Source organism: Eurosta solidaginis, chromosome 4 (assembly GCF_040869045.1).
Source record: "Eurosta solidaginis isolate ZX-2024a chromosome 4, ASM4086904v1, whole genome shotgun sequence".
NCBI classification, from domain to species: Eukaryota; Metazoa; Arthropoda; class Insecta; order Diptera; family Tephritidae; genus Eurosta; species Eurosta solidaginis.
In genome coordinates, this window is record NC_090322.1 from 125,975,801 (window position 1) to 125,994,856 (window position 19,056).

The window sequence follows — 19,056 nt, forward strand, 5'->3', positions numbered from 1 at the left end:
ATCATCCAAATTAGAAAATAGCCACGTACATTCTCTGAAGCCAAGAACCATTCTGGATTTTCTCAGAGAACTCGGCTTGGATGAAGTGTTGTAAAGAGAATGAGGGCACAATAGACCAATAGGTCGCAGTGCTTAACCTCACAACATCTACTATCTATCTATCTAAGGGAAACACGAGTCACCCTGGCCCAACTTCGTTCTGGATACTGTAACAGGTTAAAATCTTACTTGTCCAGAATTAGCCCCGACATACGTAATGTGTGTCCTGCATGTGATGTGTCCCAACATGGCACCAATCATCTTTTCAATTGTAATGTGGAACCTACGCCTCTAACACCCATCTATAGTCCGCCCCTGTTGAAACAGCCAGTTTCCTTAGACTCCCGTTAAAGGATTTTGATGACAATTTGTGAGTGATTGGGCCCATTGAATGGGGCGAAGCACCGTTAATACCACAACAACAACAAGGACCGATTGCTAATATGCGTCCAAAAATAACGAGAGAGTTGGCAAAAGACTCGAAGTGACCTCGACAACGAGGCGTAGGCGGAAAATAAAAATTTTAACTCGTTCAAAAGATATTAACGAAAAACCGAAAATTACCTCTCTTGATATTTGTGTGAATGAGCAAGGCGAAATAAACTTCAATTGTCAAGTCTGAAGTTTCTTCATATTTATAAACGCAACATCTTGGTTGATTGTGGCGAAGTTACTGGAATGCATAAGCTTGTGCTAAACAACATCTATATGAAACATTTTATGTGCCGCGGTCTTAAGGTCTCTACACTATTGTACTATTGTACCTACACAAATGCATCAAGTTCTTTTAAACCTGGAATTTGTTTTAAAAATTTTGACGTTTCTTATTGCACATTAATTTTTAAAACTTCTGATTCCTGTGTAACTTTTGCTGTCCTCTTTTTTTATAATTTTAACAAATTTCCTGTTTTATTTAATTGACAAATTTCTGCAAATTATTCTGTGAACTATTGTAGAAATGCGAAAGTGTACGATGTACGTGTTTGTTTTGGTTGTGAATGTGTATTTTGTGTTTCAAGCAGCTGGAAACTCCGATTCAACTCCTAGTGGGAATCAAGCAAATTTGCTAGTGGAGCAGCAATGTTCAAATCTTGAACGCCATGAAATTGAAACGCATTTATCAACGAAAACTCCATATCGGGTTGTGGCTAACTTAAACGACAAACCGATTACTTATCCAGGTAAGTTGAAAGGAGTTCCATTAATTGATAAAGAAAATCAAAAATTATGTTTTTAATTTCTTTGAAGGTTGTCAGCCAACTCGAATTTGGTCAGTTATACGTCATGGCACACGGAATCCCAGCAAAGAGCATATTGAGGGTGCAAAGGTGAAGCTTCTTCGTCTGAAGGAAAACATTTTGTTGAATCCTCTTACTAATCTATGCCTGGACGAATTGACTCGGTTGCGACTTTGGCATTTTAATGTTAGTAGCGAAGAAGAGAAATATCTTACGCCGGAGGGAGTAGATGAATTAATTGAATTAGCAGAACGTATGCAGAAGCGTTTTCCCTATTTATTACCCGATCAATACGATCCTAATTTATATTATTTTAAATATACAAAAACCCAACGTACCTTATTGAGCGCACAAAGTTTTGCAACTGGACTTTTTGGAAGACATCGAATTGGGCAAGTGATATATCCGGAAGCATTACACAAGGATCCGGTTTTAAGGGTAAGTGAAAAGCAATTATAATAGCTAAAGTAGAAAATGCCTCAATGGGCTCGAAAGGAACATTGTACAAATTGTTGCCTCATTATACGATTAGCACCCAGTTCTTCGGTGAAAGTATGAAACCGAGAACGAGAAGTGGAACTCCTCTGGAAAGAAGAGAGTTTAAGCAGGCTAGTCGTAACCATATTCGAAGACTGCACTTATAAACGAAAAACAGAAGAGTCTGCTCAACTGGCGCTATCTTGTCAACCCTGCTATGCACCCAACGGACACCGCTTTCAAGGCTTCGCCCCATACAATAGGCGCGACCGATCACAAAATTGTCATCAATGTCCTCTAACGGGAGTTCAAGGAAACCTGCTGTTTCAACAGGGGTGGACCATAATGAGAGGGGTGTTAGAGGCGTTAGTTCCAAAATACAGTTAAAGAGATGGTTGGTGTCATGTGGGGACACTTTACAAGAAGGGGATATGTTTTGTATGTCGGGGTGGATTCTGGATAGGTAAGAGTTTCACCTGCTACAGTACCCAGATCGAAGCTGAGTTAGAGTGACGCGCGTTTCCCTAGGGAGAGCGCGTTCCTGTTGTTGTTGTTGTTGTTGTTGTAGCGATTAGGTTACTCCCCGAAGGCTTTGGGGAGTGTTATCGATGTGATGGTCCTTTGTCGGATACAGATCCGATACGCTCCGGTAACACAGCACCATTAAGGTGTTAGCCCGACCATCTCGGGAACGATTTATATGGCCACATTAAACCTTCAGGCCATCCCTCCCTCCCCACCCCCAAGTTCCATGAGGAGCTTGGGGTCGCCAGAGCCTCGTCTGTTAGTGAAACGGGATTCGCCGCTCGAAGGTGAGGTTGACAATTGGGTTGGAGAAGCTATATATTGCGCTACACAACCCCTTGAATCCCGAGAGCGCGTTCCTCCTCTGCTAGTATTGGGTATTGTTCTTTTAGTACAGGATTCACTGGACAATTCCTGGCATAAACCGGCGCCTGTTGTGGATTTTTAGCTTCATACGGCTGTGTTCTCTGGTGCCGTATTTCCTCATAATGATTACGGATATTACTCTTTACCCCCGGGGCGGTGTTGGCTTATCAATCAGATGTCTGTTGGGATGCCCAGATGAGTAGTTGTTGTTGTTGTAGCGATTAGGTTACTCCCCGAAGGCTTTGGGGAGTGTTATCGATGTGATGGTCCTTTGTCGGATACAGATCCGATACGCTCCGGTAACACAGCACCATTAAGGTGCTGGCCCGACCATCTCGGGAACGATTTATATGGCCACATTGAACCTTCAGGCCATCCCTCCCTCCCCACCCCCAAGTTCCATGAGGAGCTTGGGGTCGCTAGAGCCTCGTCTGTTAGTGAAACGGGATTCGCCGCTCGAAGGTGAGGTTGACAATTGGGTTGGAGAAGCTATATATTGCGCTACACAACCCCTTGAATCCCCCCAGATGAGTAGTCTTTAGGCTTGGCGCCCATATCGGGAACGAGTAGCATGCAATCGGCTGGCCAATTGCTTTGTAAGTGGTTGTTGTGTTGCTTTGTAAGTGGTAATGAGCGTTTCTTTATCTTTTCCCCAAGTACTGCCAGTAAGAGATTTGAGGACTTTGTTGCGGCTCTGGATTTTCAGTACAATTGTGGCTGCATGCTCACCAAAATGTAGATCCTGATAGAACGTCACACCCAGGATTTTGGGGTGTAAGACAGTCCGTAGCGTATTTCAGGAAACCCCATCTAATTTAGATTTTTACGTCGGGGTCGATTCTGAATAGGTAAGGATTAAACTGCTACAGTACCCAGGTCGAAGTTGAGCTAGAGTCACGCGCGTTTCCGTAAGGAGAGTGCGTTCCTCTTCTGCGAGTTCCGGGATTTTTTCTTTAACTACTGATTCGCTGGCCAATTCCTGGTATAGAAGTCCAACGCCTATTTGTGGATATCACTGAGGATCTGCTTGTGCTTTTTTGCTTCACTCGGCTGTGTTTTCAGGTGTGGTGCAACAGCTGTCGCCTTGTCCATCCTGTTGTTGTTGTAGCGATAAGGACACTCCACGAAGACCTTGGGGAGTATTATCGATGTTGATGGTCTTTTGCCGGAAGCAGTTCCGGTACGTTCCGGTACCAAGCCTGACCATCTCGGGAACGATTTGTTATGACCACATGCGACCTTCTTGGCCATACTGCCCGCCCACCCGCTAGATCCATGAGGAGTTCGGGGTAGCCAGAGCCTAAGCTGTTAATGAAACAGCATTCGCCACGTATAGGTGAGGTTGACAATTGGGTTTGGAGAAGCTATATATTGCGCTGGCAATCTGAAAGGGTTGCGCTACACAACCCCTTGAATCTGGTATTTTAGTCGCCTCTTAAGACAGGCGCATACCTACCGCGGGTATACTCTGACCCCCTAACCCGCTGGGGGGCATTGCCTTGTCCGTCCTGATGTCATGTTGTTTAAAATTTTCCCAAGTTATTTATTTGTTTATTTATTTATTTTCCCACAACACCTGATTCCCTATTTGCGCTTCGAGGGCAATCTTAAGGCCACAATAGTGGTGGCAGGTAGGCGGAAAGGTGCTCAAATGACGGACGAGGCGCTACATGTGTTCACAGATGATTCCAAAGTAGTTGAAGGAGTAGGGTCTGCGGTATACTGTGCTGATCCGGAAATAAACAGATCCTACAAGCTGCCGGATTGATGAAAATTTGTGATCGGTCGCGGCTGTTAGGTAGGGCGAAGCATTGCTACAACAAAAACAACAACAACAAATAGTAGCCGTAACCAAAGCAGTAGAAACCCTGGAAGAGAATAGCTTAAGCTGCAACCGTGTTAACTTTTATATTGACAGTCAAGCAGCAATTAAGGCAATAACTCGCATAGCACAGCATCTAAATGCGTGTTAGAGTGTAAGCAGTCTCTGGAGAGAATCGGGACAGGGAGAAGCATACATCTATATTGGGTCCCAGGGCATATGGGAATAGATGGGAATAAAAACGCGGATGAACTAGCTAAAAAGGGCGCATCCCTTGAAGCTTGCTCCGTGGACGTCCCAATTAGACTGGGCGAGATTAAGCGAAGGCGAGAAGTGCACATGATCGACCAAGCAGGAAAGGTGTGGGTTCAACCCTTACAACCTTAGACCATCAAAGTTGCTTCTATCTTTAAAAAGAGAGGACTGTAGACTCATGACGGGTATTCTGACTGGACACTGCCTTCTGGCGTCACATTCCTTTAAATTAGGCTTGGTTAGTGATAGCAGATGTAGGAAGTGCGGGCTGGAGGAGAAACGATCGAGCATTTTTGTGCTCGGCCCTGCTCTTGTCACGTTAAGACTCCAGCTATTAGGAGTGATACAGCTGTCAGATCTAGAAGCAGCAAGTGGCTTAAGTCCTAGGAAGCTTCTAGTATTTGCCAAGAGGACAAAGTTATTTTGTAACATAGGTCACGGTTTTTGATAGGGTGTTTCAGTTTGGTCGTTAAAATAAACTTCTGGTAACACTACGGACTCATTCATTATATATAAGGTCAATGCTTGTTCCTGTTCGTTTTTTTTGTGGATGCTAATTGGCACTGTTGTACTTCTTAGGTCCAAGAAAAGTGTAGTAGCTGCTAAGGAAAACTGCGTAAAATTTTTATCGTAAAATTACAAAGAAATTCCCTTATTTACTTTCAAACGAGCACTTAATTACATCCCTCTTTAAAATCCATATGTTTTGGACAATTTTAATTCACAAATTATGATACTTTATTACCGGGGACTATTGCTAAAACACGACCAAAACCGTCGGGGGAGGTATTAATAGACGCATTTTTGCCTCACTTCCAATAATTCGAATATTTTCTCGCCTTTGGACTATTGATAACAGGACAAAACGCGTCTTTTCATTTCTCTTTCTACATTTTTCGACGGGTTATTGCAGTCAACCTCGGTTTCAAACTGTTTTTCGCGGAGAACTTTTGAACGGGTAGAAAAACTTAGCACCCGTGTTTGTATTCTTAATACTGGAATAACTACGCGTCCTCAGATATCCCAATTCAAGACTTTTGTATAATTGTCTGTAAGACCCATATAGGTGCACTACATTTTCATACTAAAATCGTTCAAAAAATGTACCATCACAGCAACCCATATATGATATTCCGCTCCTTTTTTGTTTCCCTGCGTCGCTTCCAACGACTGCAACCCCGGTAATTTTGACACTTAGTTCAGTGTCAAATGCATGTTACACGCAGGTTCCACTGAGTTCCACAATAGTTTGACACCGACCGAAGTGTCAAACTGCAATGTGTTAGAAAAGGAAAGGAATTGCTTCCTTCTCATACATATCATACTTGTAAACCTGTACTATGCATGGATCGGCCAGTTCAACCTAACCTAACCTTCCCACAAGGACCCCACAACACAACATTTGTAAAGTTTTATGTGTTCTCTCCATTCCATTCGTCTAACACCAACTCGCAGATTTTGACAATCTGAACAAAGGCCATATAGTTGAACCATGGTTTTACTAGGTGATTGGCATGGTGGAATCACAAGGTGAAGTAAACAAAAAAGACAGAAAATTATGCTATCTTAAACGGTAGGGATGTATTTTCAACGGTCAATAGAGGGCGAACTTTTACCCGCTTTGAAACAATTTTAGTAGGAAAATAAATTCCTTGCTACGAAATTCATTACAGAAACTGTTTTTTAGCATGTCGGTGCCACATAACGTCAATGCAAAAGGGGATACAGAGAGCCACAGCGAGTTTTTGCCTTGTGCGGCACTTAAATGCGTTCCGGGTTCGATGAAAACTTTCACAGGCACCCATGGAAGTGATCGTATTACTTTTACATGTGTTTCCATCCCTAAACATCCATTGTTATTTCCATCTGCTCTTTTGATTGATTTGTCGTCGAGTGTCGGAAGTAAATCATTCCCTTCTAATATATTATACAAATTTGTCTGAAGATCCCCCAAAAATGCTTGACAGTTGAATTCATGGTGTTTTACTAATCTTATTAAGTTATTACTTACTAAAATATGTCAGGGAATATACACTTTATCGTTAATACAACAAAAACAACAACAGGGGATACACTAGCCTCGCGGCATTCGGCCTAAAACCAGAAGATGCTGATCCGAAACGATCCGATTTCATATACATATTCTAAATAACAATCCATAACTGTAACATTCGTCTGACATTATTGGTCTGATTTTTAGGGCAAAACAACAACAGTGAGTTATAACTTTTATAACTATATTTAGAAAACCATTGTTTTAGTGAAGTTTTTACATAAAGAAGGTATAGTTCTACAATTTTGGTATGCTTGTTCCATCGATATTCACCTAATAGTTTATGTGGAAAAATTGACATATTTTACTCATGAAAATGCAAAAAACAACATTTTTTTGGGGGCGCACCTTGGTGAAAATTTTTCAGATAGCCGAATGACTGAAGAAAAAAGAATTTAGAGCAAGACAATTGACGGCTTACCAGTGATCGAAACTCATTTCAATCACAACAGCTTCTAAATGGTGGATCGGGTTAATGGCATACTTGAACTAGTGACAAAGAGTACTCATTAGAACCATAATATTATAATTTTTAGGAAAAGTTTGACAGTTGGATAGTGAATACAATACGGGCCCAGGCTATTCCACTATGGATGATTGGTTCATACGTTTGTGTGTATGTGTTTACACCAGCCTCAAAATCGATGATATTTACGTATGAAAATAAAGCTGAGCAGAAAGGAAACAAATTTAAAATAACTACATCTTTACAATTAATATAAAAAACTTGAAAAATAACTGTAAAAGACTTAAAAGAATAATTTTTAAATTATACAGTAGAACTCGAAAAAAGTTGTTCAAATTAGTTTACAAAAAAATCAGACTATTAAAATTCATTATTAAAATTTAGTTAATTTAGAAAATATGAGCAGCCAGTTAAGCTAACATTTTAAAATATGTAAAAAATGCAATACACCATTCGTCTGTAAAAATTTTTGAAAACCATTATAGTGGCTCAATATATTGAGCGAAGAGCAATTTAAATGGTGAATCGCCACTTGTATGAATTCAAAATGTGTCTGAGTTATGGCAATCCTGTTCGAAATGGCGAAAGCATAATGACGCCAAATGCCAAAAAGGCAAAATAGACAATAAAGGAGCAGACAAATGTCAAGTTCGTGAAGGTAAAAGAATTCTGCGTATTTTTTCCGTTTAACGTGGTTTGCAATTATAAAAATAAAAAAGTAATATAATTAAATAGAAGTAATGCGTTTATGACATCAAATGCATACGAAATGCGCATAAAGTGAAATGTAACAACGCAAAACTGAAAGAAGTTTTGCTTATGATTTATTAACCATCGAACACAAACCGAAAAAAATTGGTTATTTGCTAAGCTGTTACGGAGCACCAGCGCTGGTCTGTATGCGAAACAAACGAAAAAAGGTTTATGAGGTATGGAAAGGTCTACTCTACTGAATAAATTGACGAAGCCGGAGAAAGATACTAATTAAAATAAATTTCAGTGCCGGATTTTTTATATAATTGAACATAAAACATCAAAGTGTTGACCTAAAATCGGCCACGACCATTAAAAGAACGACCCTTTTGCAGGTCATTGATAACTTTAATAATACACACTGAGCCAGTGCCGATGAGTGTACAGTTTCACATTTGCGCTTTACAAACATAATGGATAGTGCACGAAATTTTGCGCGTTTAGGTGCCTCCTTTGTAATTGGCGGAGGCAGCAACAGCGTTGCTATATGTACCACCGGAGGAGGAACAAGTAGTCGCAAGACATCAATGTCTGATAGTCAACAAATGCTATCCTTGCTACAGCAGCTTACAAATGGTTCTTTTGGTATCATTGTACCCGACAAGCATTGTCCACTATGCTTTCAAGCTAAACGACACCAAGAGAAGATTGAGGGAATCAAGTGCAAACCTGTCGCCTGGCGTATAAGAGAGCGCATGAAAACGGCAAGTGTAGTGTTGGTTTTGTGCCTTAATATAGGCGTTGATCCACCGGATGTGGTTAAAATACAACCATGCGCCCGGTTAGAATGCTGGGTTGATCCATCATCCGTATCCGCACCAAAAGCCATGGAATTGATTGGCAATAATCTACAAATGCAATATGAACGTTGGCAGCCACGCGCACGTTACAAGAAATGTCATGATCCCACAGCCGAAGATGTTAAGAAATTATGCACTTCATTACGTCGCAATGCAAAAGGTGAACGTATTTTATTTCACTATAATGGTCATGGTGTACCAAAGCCAACAGCCAATGGTGAAATTTGGGTTTTCAATAAAACATTTACGCAGTATATACCGTTGAGTATATTTGAGTTGCAAAGCTGGATGGGCGCACCATCGATATATGTGTACGATTGTTCAAGTGCTGGCATCATAATAAATTCCTTTCAGCAATTTGCAGAGCAACATGAACGTGATTTGGAAAAGTCGGGACTACGTGGGGGACCTGGGCAGCCGGCGCCTGCGTTACCACCATTGGTGAGCTATAAAAATTGCATACATTTGGCTGCATGTTCAGTGAACGAAATACTGCCCATGAATGCTAATCTGCCTGCAGATTTGTTTACCTCCTGCTTAACCACACCCATTAACATAGCACTTAAATGGTATACAATGCAAGAAAAATTTGAACTAGTTCCACACATACAAAGTGAGCAAGTCGATAAAATACCTGGTAAAGTGAACGATCGTCGCACAATGATGGGAGAATTGAATTGGATTTTTACCGCAATCACTGACACCATCGCCTGGAATACATTACCACGTGATCTATTTCAACGTTTGTTTCGTCAAGATTTACTGGTCGCCAGTCTTTTTCGCAATTTTTTACTTGCCGAACGCATATTACGTTCACATGATTGTATACCTGTCTCTCATCCAGCATTGCCACCTTGCTTCCGTCATCACATGTGGTCTGCTTGGGATTTAGTTGTTGATTTTGCCTTGCAACAACTGCCTGATATATTGGAGAAGGGCGCACCTTATCGACAGCTACCATTTTTCGAACAACAGCTTACAGCTTTCCAGGTTTGGTTAGATCGTGAATCTGAATCGCGTTCACCACCCGAGCAGTTACCCATCGTATTACAAGTACTGCTCTCGCAGGTTCATCGGCTGCGCGCCTTAGAGCTATTAGCACGTTTTCTAGATCTTGGTCCATGGGCTGTAAACTTGGCACTCGGTGTGGGCATATTTCCTTATGTACTTAAATTGCTACAAAGCTCAGCGAAAGAGTTGCGTCCAGTACTCGTTTTTATATGGGCCAAAATTTTGGCAGTAGATCCGAATTGTCAAGTAGACTTAGTGAAAGAGCATAAGTACTTTTTATCTGTGCTACAAGACATGAGCGTTTCAAAGGAGCATCGCACACTTTCGGCGTTTGTGTTGGCTTGTATTGTGAATGACTTCCTATTGGGTAAAACAAGCGCTTTGCAAGGCTCATTAGTTTCAATTTGTTTGGAGCAGCTAAATGACGAAAGCTGGTTATTGCGACAATGGCTGGCTATATGTTTAGGCAAGTATAATAAAATATTTTGTATAACTTATGAGCTTTTGGTGGTCTTGGCAGACTTGAAGAATTTAAAAATATAGGACCAGCAAAAGCTTTTTAAATAAAAAATAATTGATTTTCACATTTATTCTCCCTTTACTTCTAGGCATGCTTTGGCAGAACTTTGAAAAGGCACGCTGGTCTGGGGCGCGCGATTTGGCACACGAAAAACTCTATCCTCTGTTAAAGGATCCCATACCAGAGGTCCGTGCTGCGGCTGTTTTTGCATTAGGCACTTTCATCAGTTCCGTTACAGATCGCGAGGAACATGCAAATAATATAGATCGTATAATTGCCATAACTCTATTGGATACTGTAGGAGAAGATATGTCACCGTTAGTACGTCTAGAGTTGGCTGCTGCGCTTCAATGGATGATATTATTATTTGAATCCCAATTTGTCGCGGTCTATATGCAAGAGCAAATGAACAGCTCAAATCCCGCATTAACTCTAACCGCCACATTAGTGAGTGGCAGTGAACGCAGCGCAAATGTGAGTCATGGTGTGGCTGGTACACCAGCGCCTGTTTCTGTCTTACATCATTCTACACACAGTCTCGAACGCCATGTTTCTATGAGGCGTGGCGCTAGCTCAAGCTCAATATCAAATATGGTATCCAACGCCATACCATTCCATTCAATATTTTTGCGCTTGTGGCAAGGCATTTACAATCTGAGTCATGATCCATTTCCCGAAGTGGCTGCAATAGCACAAAAGATCATTGCATATGTACGTGACAAATCTGTTGATTTAATTACTGCAAAAGAGGCAACCAGTGATAAGTGCAATTCGAGCGTTAGTTTGCCACCGAGTCCCTCAACGCGGGGAAATTTCTTAAGTGGCGAATCACCACCTGTTGGTGCATGCGGCGTACAAGTAGGCAATCAAAACGCCAGCAACTGGGCTGCCAAGCTGCGAAATAACAAACTTTTAGGCAACAATGTGATAAATAACAGTGACCATCAAGCGATACTGCAGCGTAAGTTACGCACCACTTCGATGGGTGATGAGACAGACAGCTGTGGACCAATAAATGGCAATCGTGTTGGTATTGTAATGAATGCAGGAGCTGGTTTGAATATGAGTGCTGTTGGTTATAGTGGTGGAGGTGGTGGTGAGGGTGGTTCGCATTCGGCACGCAGCAGTATGAGCGAAAATTACGAACCAAAATCCACAGTGCTTAAGCCAATACTACAAACTGAGTTCATTTCATGGGCTAATTCGTATTTCATGCGTCCAGGAAAGAATCGTTATGCCTCTATTGAGGGTACGGAGAGTCTACAGGTTTTTCTGCCAGATCAAAATTCACCTGAGCTACGCTCGCGTCATTTCCGTTTCCAACGTAACGAGTTGCTACGCCGTCAAGCGAAGGAACAGCATGCACGTGGGGGGCGTATCGATACACAGACATGTTTGCTAAAGACACAACATACGCCTGGCATTGTCAAATTGCTGCCATATGAGCCACAACTTGCTGTTGCTTATAAAGAAAAAGTGCTAGTCTATGATTGGATATGGAATTCGGTACGTTCTTATGTGCCACAAGCGTGTAGCGGCGTTAGTGACGCGGGTAGTGGTGACTCATCATCGTCACCGTCTTCACATATGCAATATCATCAGCAACAATACCAACAACAACAACAACAAAGTTTAAACGCACGCGTTAGTGCCATTGAATTTCTCAATGCACATGATATTGGCTTAATATTGGCGGGACATGAAGATGGTGTTATACGCGTTTGGCAACCAGGCACTGACGGTCAACCAGAATCGCGTATTATCACCGCATTTGACGGCCTTCCAGGAATGAATGTCGCTTATAATACAACTTCCTACAGCAGCAGTTCCAGTACTGGCTCTGGCATATCATCGCTAAAACATCGTCGGGACCTACAACGTACCGGCATAGTTACAGCTTGGCAACAATGTCGACAACATTTGGTGGTGGGTGGTGCCACTTCACGTTTCATACGCATTTGGGACGTGGAACGCGAGTTGAAGCATTGTGATATACCAATTGGTACTGAGACAAGTGTGCGGGTACTGTCGCCATTCTCATCAAATCTCAGTAGCAGCATTGTTGTGGCAGGCTGTGCTGATGGCAGCGTACGTATATTTGATAAACGTCTACCACCACAAGAGGCGCGAATATGCGTATTTCGTGAACATATTGGTGCAATACTATCCGCTTGTCTAAAGGAGAGCCAACCTTTATTGGTCACTGGCTGTGCACAGGGTCGTATCCGTATCTTCGATTTGCGACAAGCTACTTCTGTTGCTACATGGGAGGCGGGCTCGGATGTAGCCGTAATTGCTAGTCATCCATCGGCTGATTTGGTGGCGTGTGGTAGTGCGCAAGGTATTGCCTTGTATCAGGAAGATGGACGTGCATTGAATACGTTACGCGGTAATGAAGGATTCATGGGCACAAAAATCGGTTATCCAACTTGTTTATCGTTTCACTCCTACAAAGCGGCATTAGCTGTGGGTTGTGTCGATAATACGGTCGTCGTATATGAACCCACCGCAGGTATATAATAAACAAATTTTGAATATAAACAAATTTTAGACTTACTGATCTGGAATAAATACAATTTCAGTTGAAATATATGCAAACATAAATGTACAATTTGCATGTTGAAAAAAAATTTAATCCGAACTACATTATTCAATATTAGAATGGAAGTGGAAACATGCTGTTAAACTATCAGCACGGTTACATTCTCCCAAGCTAATTCGGATATATCTGTTATTTCATAAATGTAATACTCCTTCCTATATTGCTACTACAGGCTAGGTACACTCACAAATATCAGAGTACCGATATATTGCTATTTAAATGGTTATATTTAAGAAATTAAGTCTACAAGACTAAATAAATAAAAATGAAAAATAAAAAAACACCGGCTTATAATAATTGAATTTCAATTATTGTGTTTTCTAAGAGAAACTGAAAAGAAAGAAACATTTACTGGCATATTGCGAAACCTTTGATAACATTACAAAATTGCCTGATGATGATTACGTTGGCGGTTTTCGAAATAGTTCCATCGCAATATACCAGTAAATGTTTCTTTCTTTTCAGTTTCTCTTAGAAAACATAATAATTGAAATTCAATTATTATAAGCCGGTGTTAAGCTCATGAATTCTTAAATATAAGTATAAACTGAACACACCATTAAACAAACATACTTAAATGGTTATACTTTTGTATTCATTACATATATGGTTATTTTCTGGCTCAGCAAAAAATACTCCCAATTTTTCACATGTCTAAGCGAATTTTTTATTTATTTTAATTGCAGTTTTATAAACTTTGCGATCGCTGGCAGGTTGATGTTGATAAAAATCCAATGACATTTGACAATGCTGAACGGTTTCTAAAAGAACCCGAAATGATTGATGCTATTAACTACATACGTCGTCGCACACAAATTCAAAATATTACGGCAGAAGAGGCGCAGCTCATCTACACAATTTGCGGTTTCGAGACAGCTTGGAATCGGCGGCGTGATCCATCGGTGTGGTGTAGCCTCTTCAATCAGGACACAATAAAAGCTTTAGAATTTTTCGAAGATCTCGAATATTATTGGAATGACGGCTATGGTTACGAACTCACCCATCGTATGGCTTGTGCAGCTATTGAAAATATGTTCGAATATATTGAGTGAGTTGAGATTAAAAATTGTTTCAAAATTTCGAATTTAAAGCAGAAAATATTAAGGTTTTAAAAAATAATTTTGAATACAAAAAGTCGCAACAATTTTCCATTTAAGTATTTAAGTATAAATTTAAATTCGAAATCGATTTGGCGTTCGAAAATTTTAAATTAGTTTTAGTTTTAAAAATTTGGTTTCGAAATCCAGGATATATATAATTTAAGTCACAAAACTCAAAATTCATACTCAAATGAAGTTTTAAAACATCGTTATGCTATTTGGAAATAATTTGTAAAAATTTTAATTCGAAATTGAGGGTTGCGTGCAAAAGGGATCCTTTGAAAATTAAATTTCGAGATTTTCTTAATATATCGTATATTTCATATATAATCTTTCAAATATATATTTATATTATTATTTATTTAACAACAAACAGCGGTTGTACATGTAAGACAACAGTCTTTTAAAAGTACATCAACTAACATTAATTAAAATAATAAAATAAAATTAAATAAAATGCATTAAACTTAAATTTAATTGAACTTATATCTAAGTAGAAAAATCAATGGGAAAAGAGAAGAAAAAAAAAAGACAAAAAAGACAGAGAGTGTAGACAGATAGTAGGAAGTAGTTATATACAATCGCACTCATTAACTCGATTTAAAGTAGTTATGTATAATTTCCTTGTAGTTATTCCTGTTCAGCACAGATTTAACAGGCTCTGGGATGTTGTTCCAGAGCCTCACAGCGTTGATGAAGAACAGTCTGGATGATGTCAGGTAGTTGTATTTCGGTATAACCAGATTATGAACCCTAACGGATTTTGTTGGATTTAACTTTTCATAGAAATAGTTTGGGGACTTCCATTCTAGTAATTTGAATATGAACATACAGTTTCTAGCAGCAAGGTAGCCATGAATACTACAACCCAGAATATCGTTCCTCCATTGGGATATGTGATCGAATTTCTTTAGACCATAAATATAACGGGTAACATTATTAAATAGGACATTAATTTTGTGAGCGGTAATTGAATCAAGCTTGCTGTAGACAAGTTCAGCATACGTTATGTGGGGAATGATAAGCTGTTTAGCTAATTTTCGCCTAGTTTCCAAAGGCGTGAACGACGCAGACATTCTCAATCTACGTAAGGTACAATACACTTTACTGACAGTACCATTAATGTGATCACAGCAGGTCAGCCTAGAGTTGACGACAAAGCCTAAGTTTTTAGTCTTGTTTGTAATCTGTAGAGCACTATTACCGATAAACAGCTCTGGAATATCCTCAACATGCACTACTCTATTACATATTGGCAACACATATGACTTAGACGCATTAAGGCATAAATTGTTATCACTTGCCCATTGGGATATAGCTGACAGATCACTATTTACTTTAAAACATAAATCGTCAACAAGACCAATCCGACTAGACAAGTACACTTGGATATCATCAGCATATGCGTGTACATTAAAATATTTACAAACTGAGAACACATCATTCAAAAATAAACTAAACAAAAGAGGTCCTAGGACAGACTCTTGCGGAACGCCCGCTGACACACCCTTAAAACTGGAATACGACTCCATTGACTTCACCTTTTGTACCCTGCACTTAAGATAGCTCATAAGTTTCAAGGAATTGTTCGAGAATCCAAAATAATGCTTAAGCTTGGTGTGTAAAATATTATGATCAACCATGTCAAATGCTTTAGAAAAATCCAGGAGGCATAGAAGTGTTAAGGATCCATCATCAAAATTTATCCTTATATCATCAGTTACTTTCAACATGACAGTAGAACAACTATGCTTCTGCTTAAAGCCAGATTGTAGAGGGGATAATAAATTGTAACGCTGAACATGTGATGAGATTTGCGCTGCCATCAACGACTCGCATACCTTCGCCAATGCTGGTAATATACTTATGGGCCTATAGTCACTAGGAGTTGTAGGCGTACTTTTCTTAGCTACTGGTAGTATGACGGCTTTTTTCCACTCCTCTGGAAAACAAGATGTTGTAAAGCAATGGTTTATTATGTGGGTAATAGTGCCCAGAATAAATGGCAGTACAAGCTTAACGAATTTCAGGGAAATGCCATCGTCACCAACAGCGTCAGATTTGATATTCAGTATTGCTTGTATGACATCACCCTCACTTACACATTCAAACTTAAATTCATGTTCAAAAGCAGTACGAGCTACAAGAGTTCTCGAGGTATGAGGAGAAGGTTCATTGCTTTTTCCTACTGAAAAGAAATCGTTCATTATATTGGGGTCTATGTCACATTCCGGCTTCAAACCACCATGAACTTTTAAGTTTTTTAAGTTCCGCCATAGATTCTTAGAAGGAAGTGATGGATTCAATTTACTATTACAATATCTTCTTTTTTCTTGCCTTATGACGAGCGTTGTATAATTTCTAGCACCTTTATATTGAGACCAAGTGAAATCTGACATAGTCCTCCTCCATTTCCTATACAAATTATTCCGAATTTTTAAGGATGTATTGACTTTGTTATTAAACCAGGGGCAAGATCGGTTTACTCGAGCCATACGTAGAGGAACATGCTTCTCAAATAAATCAGTCAAATTTTTATTAATTGCTGTAAGTTTGTCATCAACAGAGTTGTAGAACCAACTATCATTCCAATCCACAATTGCCACACTTTGACTTGAAGTCACGATACATAAAACTACTTTGAAATGGACGACGATTGAACACAATATCTAAAGTACAAAAAATTAGGTCATGGTGAGAAATGAAGAATATTTGGTCGAAGTTTAAAATATGGTAAAGGTTTGAAGTTATAAAAAAATCTAAGAGACTTGGATTTGCATTATGGGCAAATCTTGTAGGTGCTACTTCATTAACTATGGTAAGACCTGCTGCAGTTACATGATCGTTTATTTTACGGGAAAAGGAGTCATTTGAAAGGAGGTTCACATTAAAATCACCACATATTACATAAAATTCATAGTCAATAATAAACATTGATATTTCCCTAAAAAAAGAATCTAACGAACAACACTTACGGGGGTTATATACGCACGAGACTAATATGCCTTTTGTACCATCAGAAACTTCAGCTATGATAAACTCAGTATCCGAGGTATGGGATTTAGCTAGAACATGAAAGTTTACGACGACTTGCAATAGATTGCAACACTACCCCTCGTTGGTTACCCCTGTCATGGCGAATAAGGCTGTAGCTTGGAATGCTGTAGACAACATCGGAAATAGTGGGACTGAACCAGGTTTCGGAAACACAAACCACATCAACTAAAGAATCCTCAAAGACATTCCTAACGTAGTCCAGTTTATCACCACTAAGGCTACGGGCATTAAAGTGTACTACATTAAAACCACGAGACTGCTTACATAAAATATCTACCAAGATCTTAGAGTTATCTTCAACACTGGTTACTTTTTTGCTAACTGGGTTTACCAACATTAAACTGTGTTTGAAGAGAGAGAACCACAAGTAAAAGTGCTCACTCCAAATGCAAAATGACTAACATTGTAATTGTATTAAAGCAAAACACACAAAAAAAAGTAATAAATAAACACAATAATTATATGGGAGTAAATTAACAAGCTAATTCAAATGAGAATGATTATGATATTGAAAAGGGAAAAAAGAGTGTATAGAAGTAGGAGTAAATGTAGAAATAAAGAAGATAAGACTGAGAGAGAAGGTATACAAAAATGTATCCACGTATTTCAATATAAATGTATTAGAGTACTAGCTTATTTGTGTGTTATGAGTGCGCTCTATTTCCAATAAGAGCATCAACCTCGGCTTTGCTGTTTACTAACTTGGGCTCATCGCTTGGCTTAAGACGAACAAACACTTTTCCACGCATCGAGAAGGCCGACGCCAACTGCTTCTTACGCCTTAGCTCTGAGGCATATGCCATCACCTCTCGCAATTTTTTCGTTAAACTTTCATGCAAGAAGATTGATCCATAAACAGGCAAATCAATATCTGACAGCGCGAGCGATCTCTTTTTTAATTTGCAAAACAAAGCAACCGATTTTAAGAGTTAGTTGCGGTCAGTTGCAGAGAACAGTTTAACAATGAAGGGACTGGCATTGGCGGGTTGCTTTTGGTTGTTATTATTACTGCTGTTATTTCTTGCAGCTCGCACTCGAAATGCATCGCGCAGTGGTGGTCTTTTTGTGCTCAGCCACTCTGCATATTTTAGAAAACAATTCAGGCAAGCACTCACCTGCTGTGTGTGGGATGCCAGTAAGAATTAGATCAGTGGCAACAGCGCTGCTTTCAAATGTATTTATCTGTGCCTGAGCTGAAATGAGTTCATTACGCAGAATGAGCACATCTGAGCACGCGTTTTGAACAATCGCCACTCTCCTTTCGATCGCCGCGTTCGCTAGCTTTAAATTGGCAATTTCAGCAGTCAACTCACCAAATTTCTGCATCTTACGGTTTTCTGATTTCTCCATTACTTCAGTTAACTCTTTAATAATTATATGTCTCTGCTCTTCCATTTTCTCTTCAAATTTTTTCTCCAATCTCTCTAGTATAGATGCTGGTGTGAGAGGGGTTTTAGGGGGGGATGCTGTTCCTCTTGCTGGATTTTTTCGCGCCATTGTTGTGTTTTTATTTATTTTAATTTTTGTTAGGCTATTAGTTTTATTAGGCTAATGTAAGTTCTAACACAAAACAATATAAGTTGACACTTTTCACAATTTTCAAAATGGGGAAAATGGGGGGGGGGGGGGGGGGGGGAGGCCTTTTTGCATATAACGTAGAAGCAACAGTGGAAGTTTTTGTAATTCTTATGTAAATAATAACGTAAATATAGTTTCAAAAAATTAAAAATACGCTGTAGCACCAGTGTTGCCATTTTGGTGCTTTTGGAGCCAGATCTAGCCCTTTTTTTGCGTTTAGCTCCAAAAATTCCGGTTTAGCTCTTAGATCTCTGTTTGCCCCTTTTTAAAATGTTTGCCTCTTTTTGGCTCTAAATCCATTTTGGCAATACGTATTGTCAAATTTGTAATGTGTTTTATGTGTGTCGAAGTTTTGTTTTATTGGTTTCATTATGTATGCTGTTGCAACTCGGTA

At 39.6% G+C, this 19,056-nt stretch overlaps 2 protein-coding genes across 3 annotated transcripts in view; both read left to right on the plus strand.

Moving 5' to 3' along the window:
* Positions 1-855: 855 nt before the first annotated feature.
* Positions 856-19,056, plus strand: part of Mipp2 (Multiple inositol polyphosphate phosphatase 2) — a 28,578-nt gene continuing 10,377 nt past the window's right edge. Inside the window, exons 1-3 of the mRNA XM_067782813.1 lie at positions 856-1,220; positions 1,288-1,715; positions 13,614-13,975. Of these exons, the coding sequence (XP_067638914.1) occupies positions 998-1,220; positions 1,288-1,715; positions 13,614-13,975 (1,013 nt within the window). The 5' untranslated portion in view covers positions 856-997. The remainder of the gene's footprint in view (positions 1,221-1,287; positions 1,716-13,613; positions 13,976-19,056) is intronic.
* Positions 7,847-12,845, plus strand: raptor (regulatory associated protein of MTOR complex 1). 2 transcript variants are annotated; one of them, XM_067782812.1, is made up of 3 exons: positions 7,847-8,170; positions 8,242-10,271; positions 10,414-12,845. In XM_067782812.1, the coding sequence occupies exons 2-3, from the start codon at positions 8,408-8,410 to the stop codon at positions 12,843-12,845; spliced, it is 4,296 nt and encodes a 1,431-aa protein (XP_067638913.1). In that variant the 5' UTR covers positions 7,847-8,170; positions 8,242-8,407. The 2 variants fall into 2 exon arrangements, with proteins under 2 accessions (XP_067638913.1, XP_067638912.1); XM_067782811.1 differs by having other exon boundaries at positions 7,847-10,271.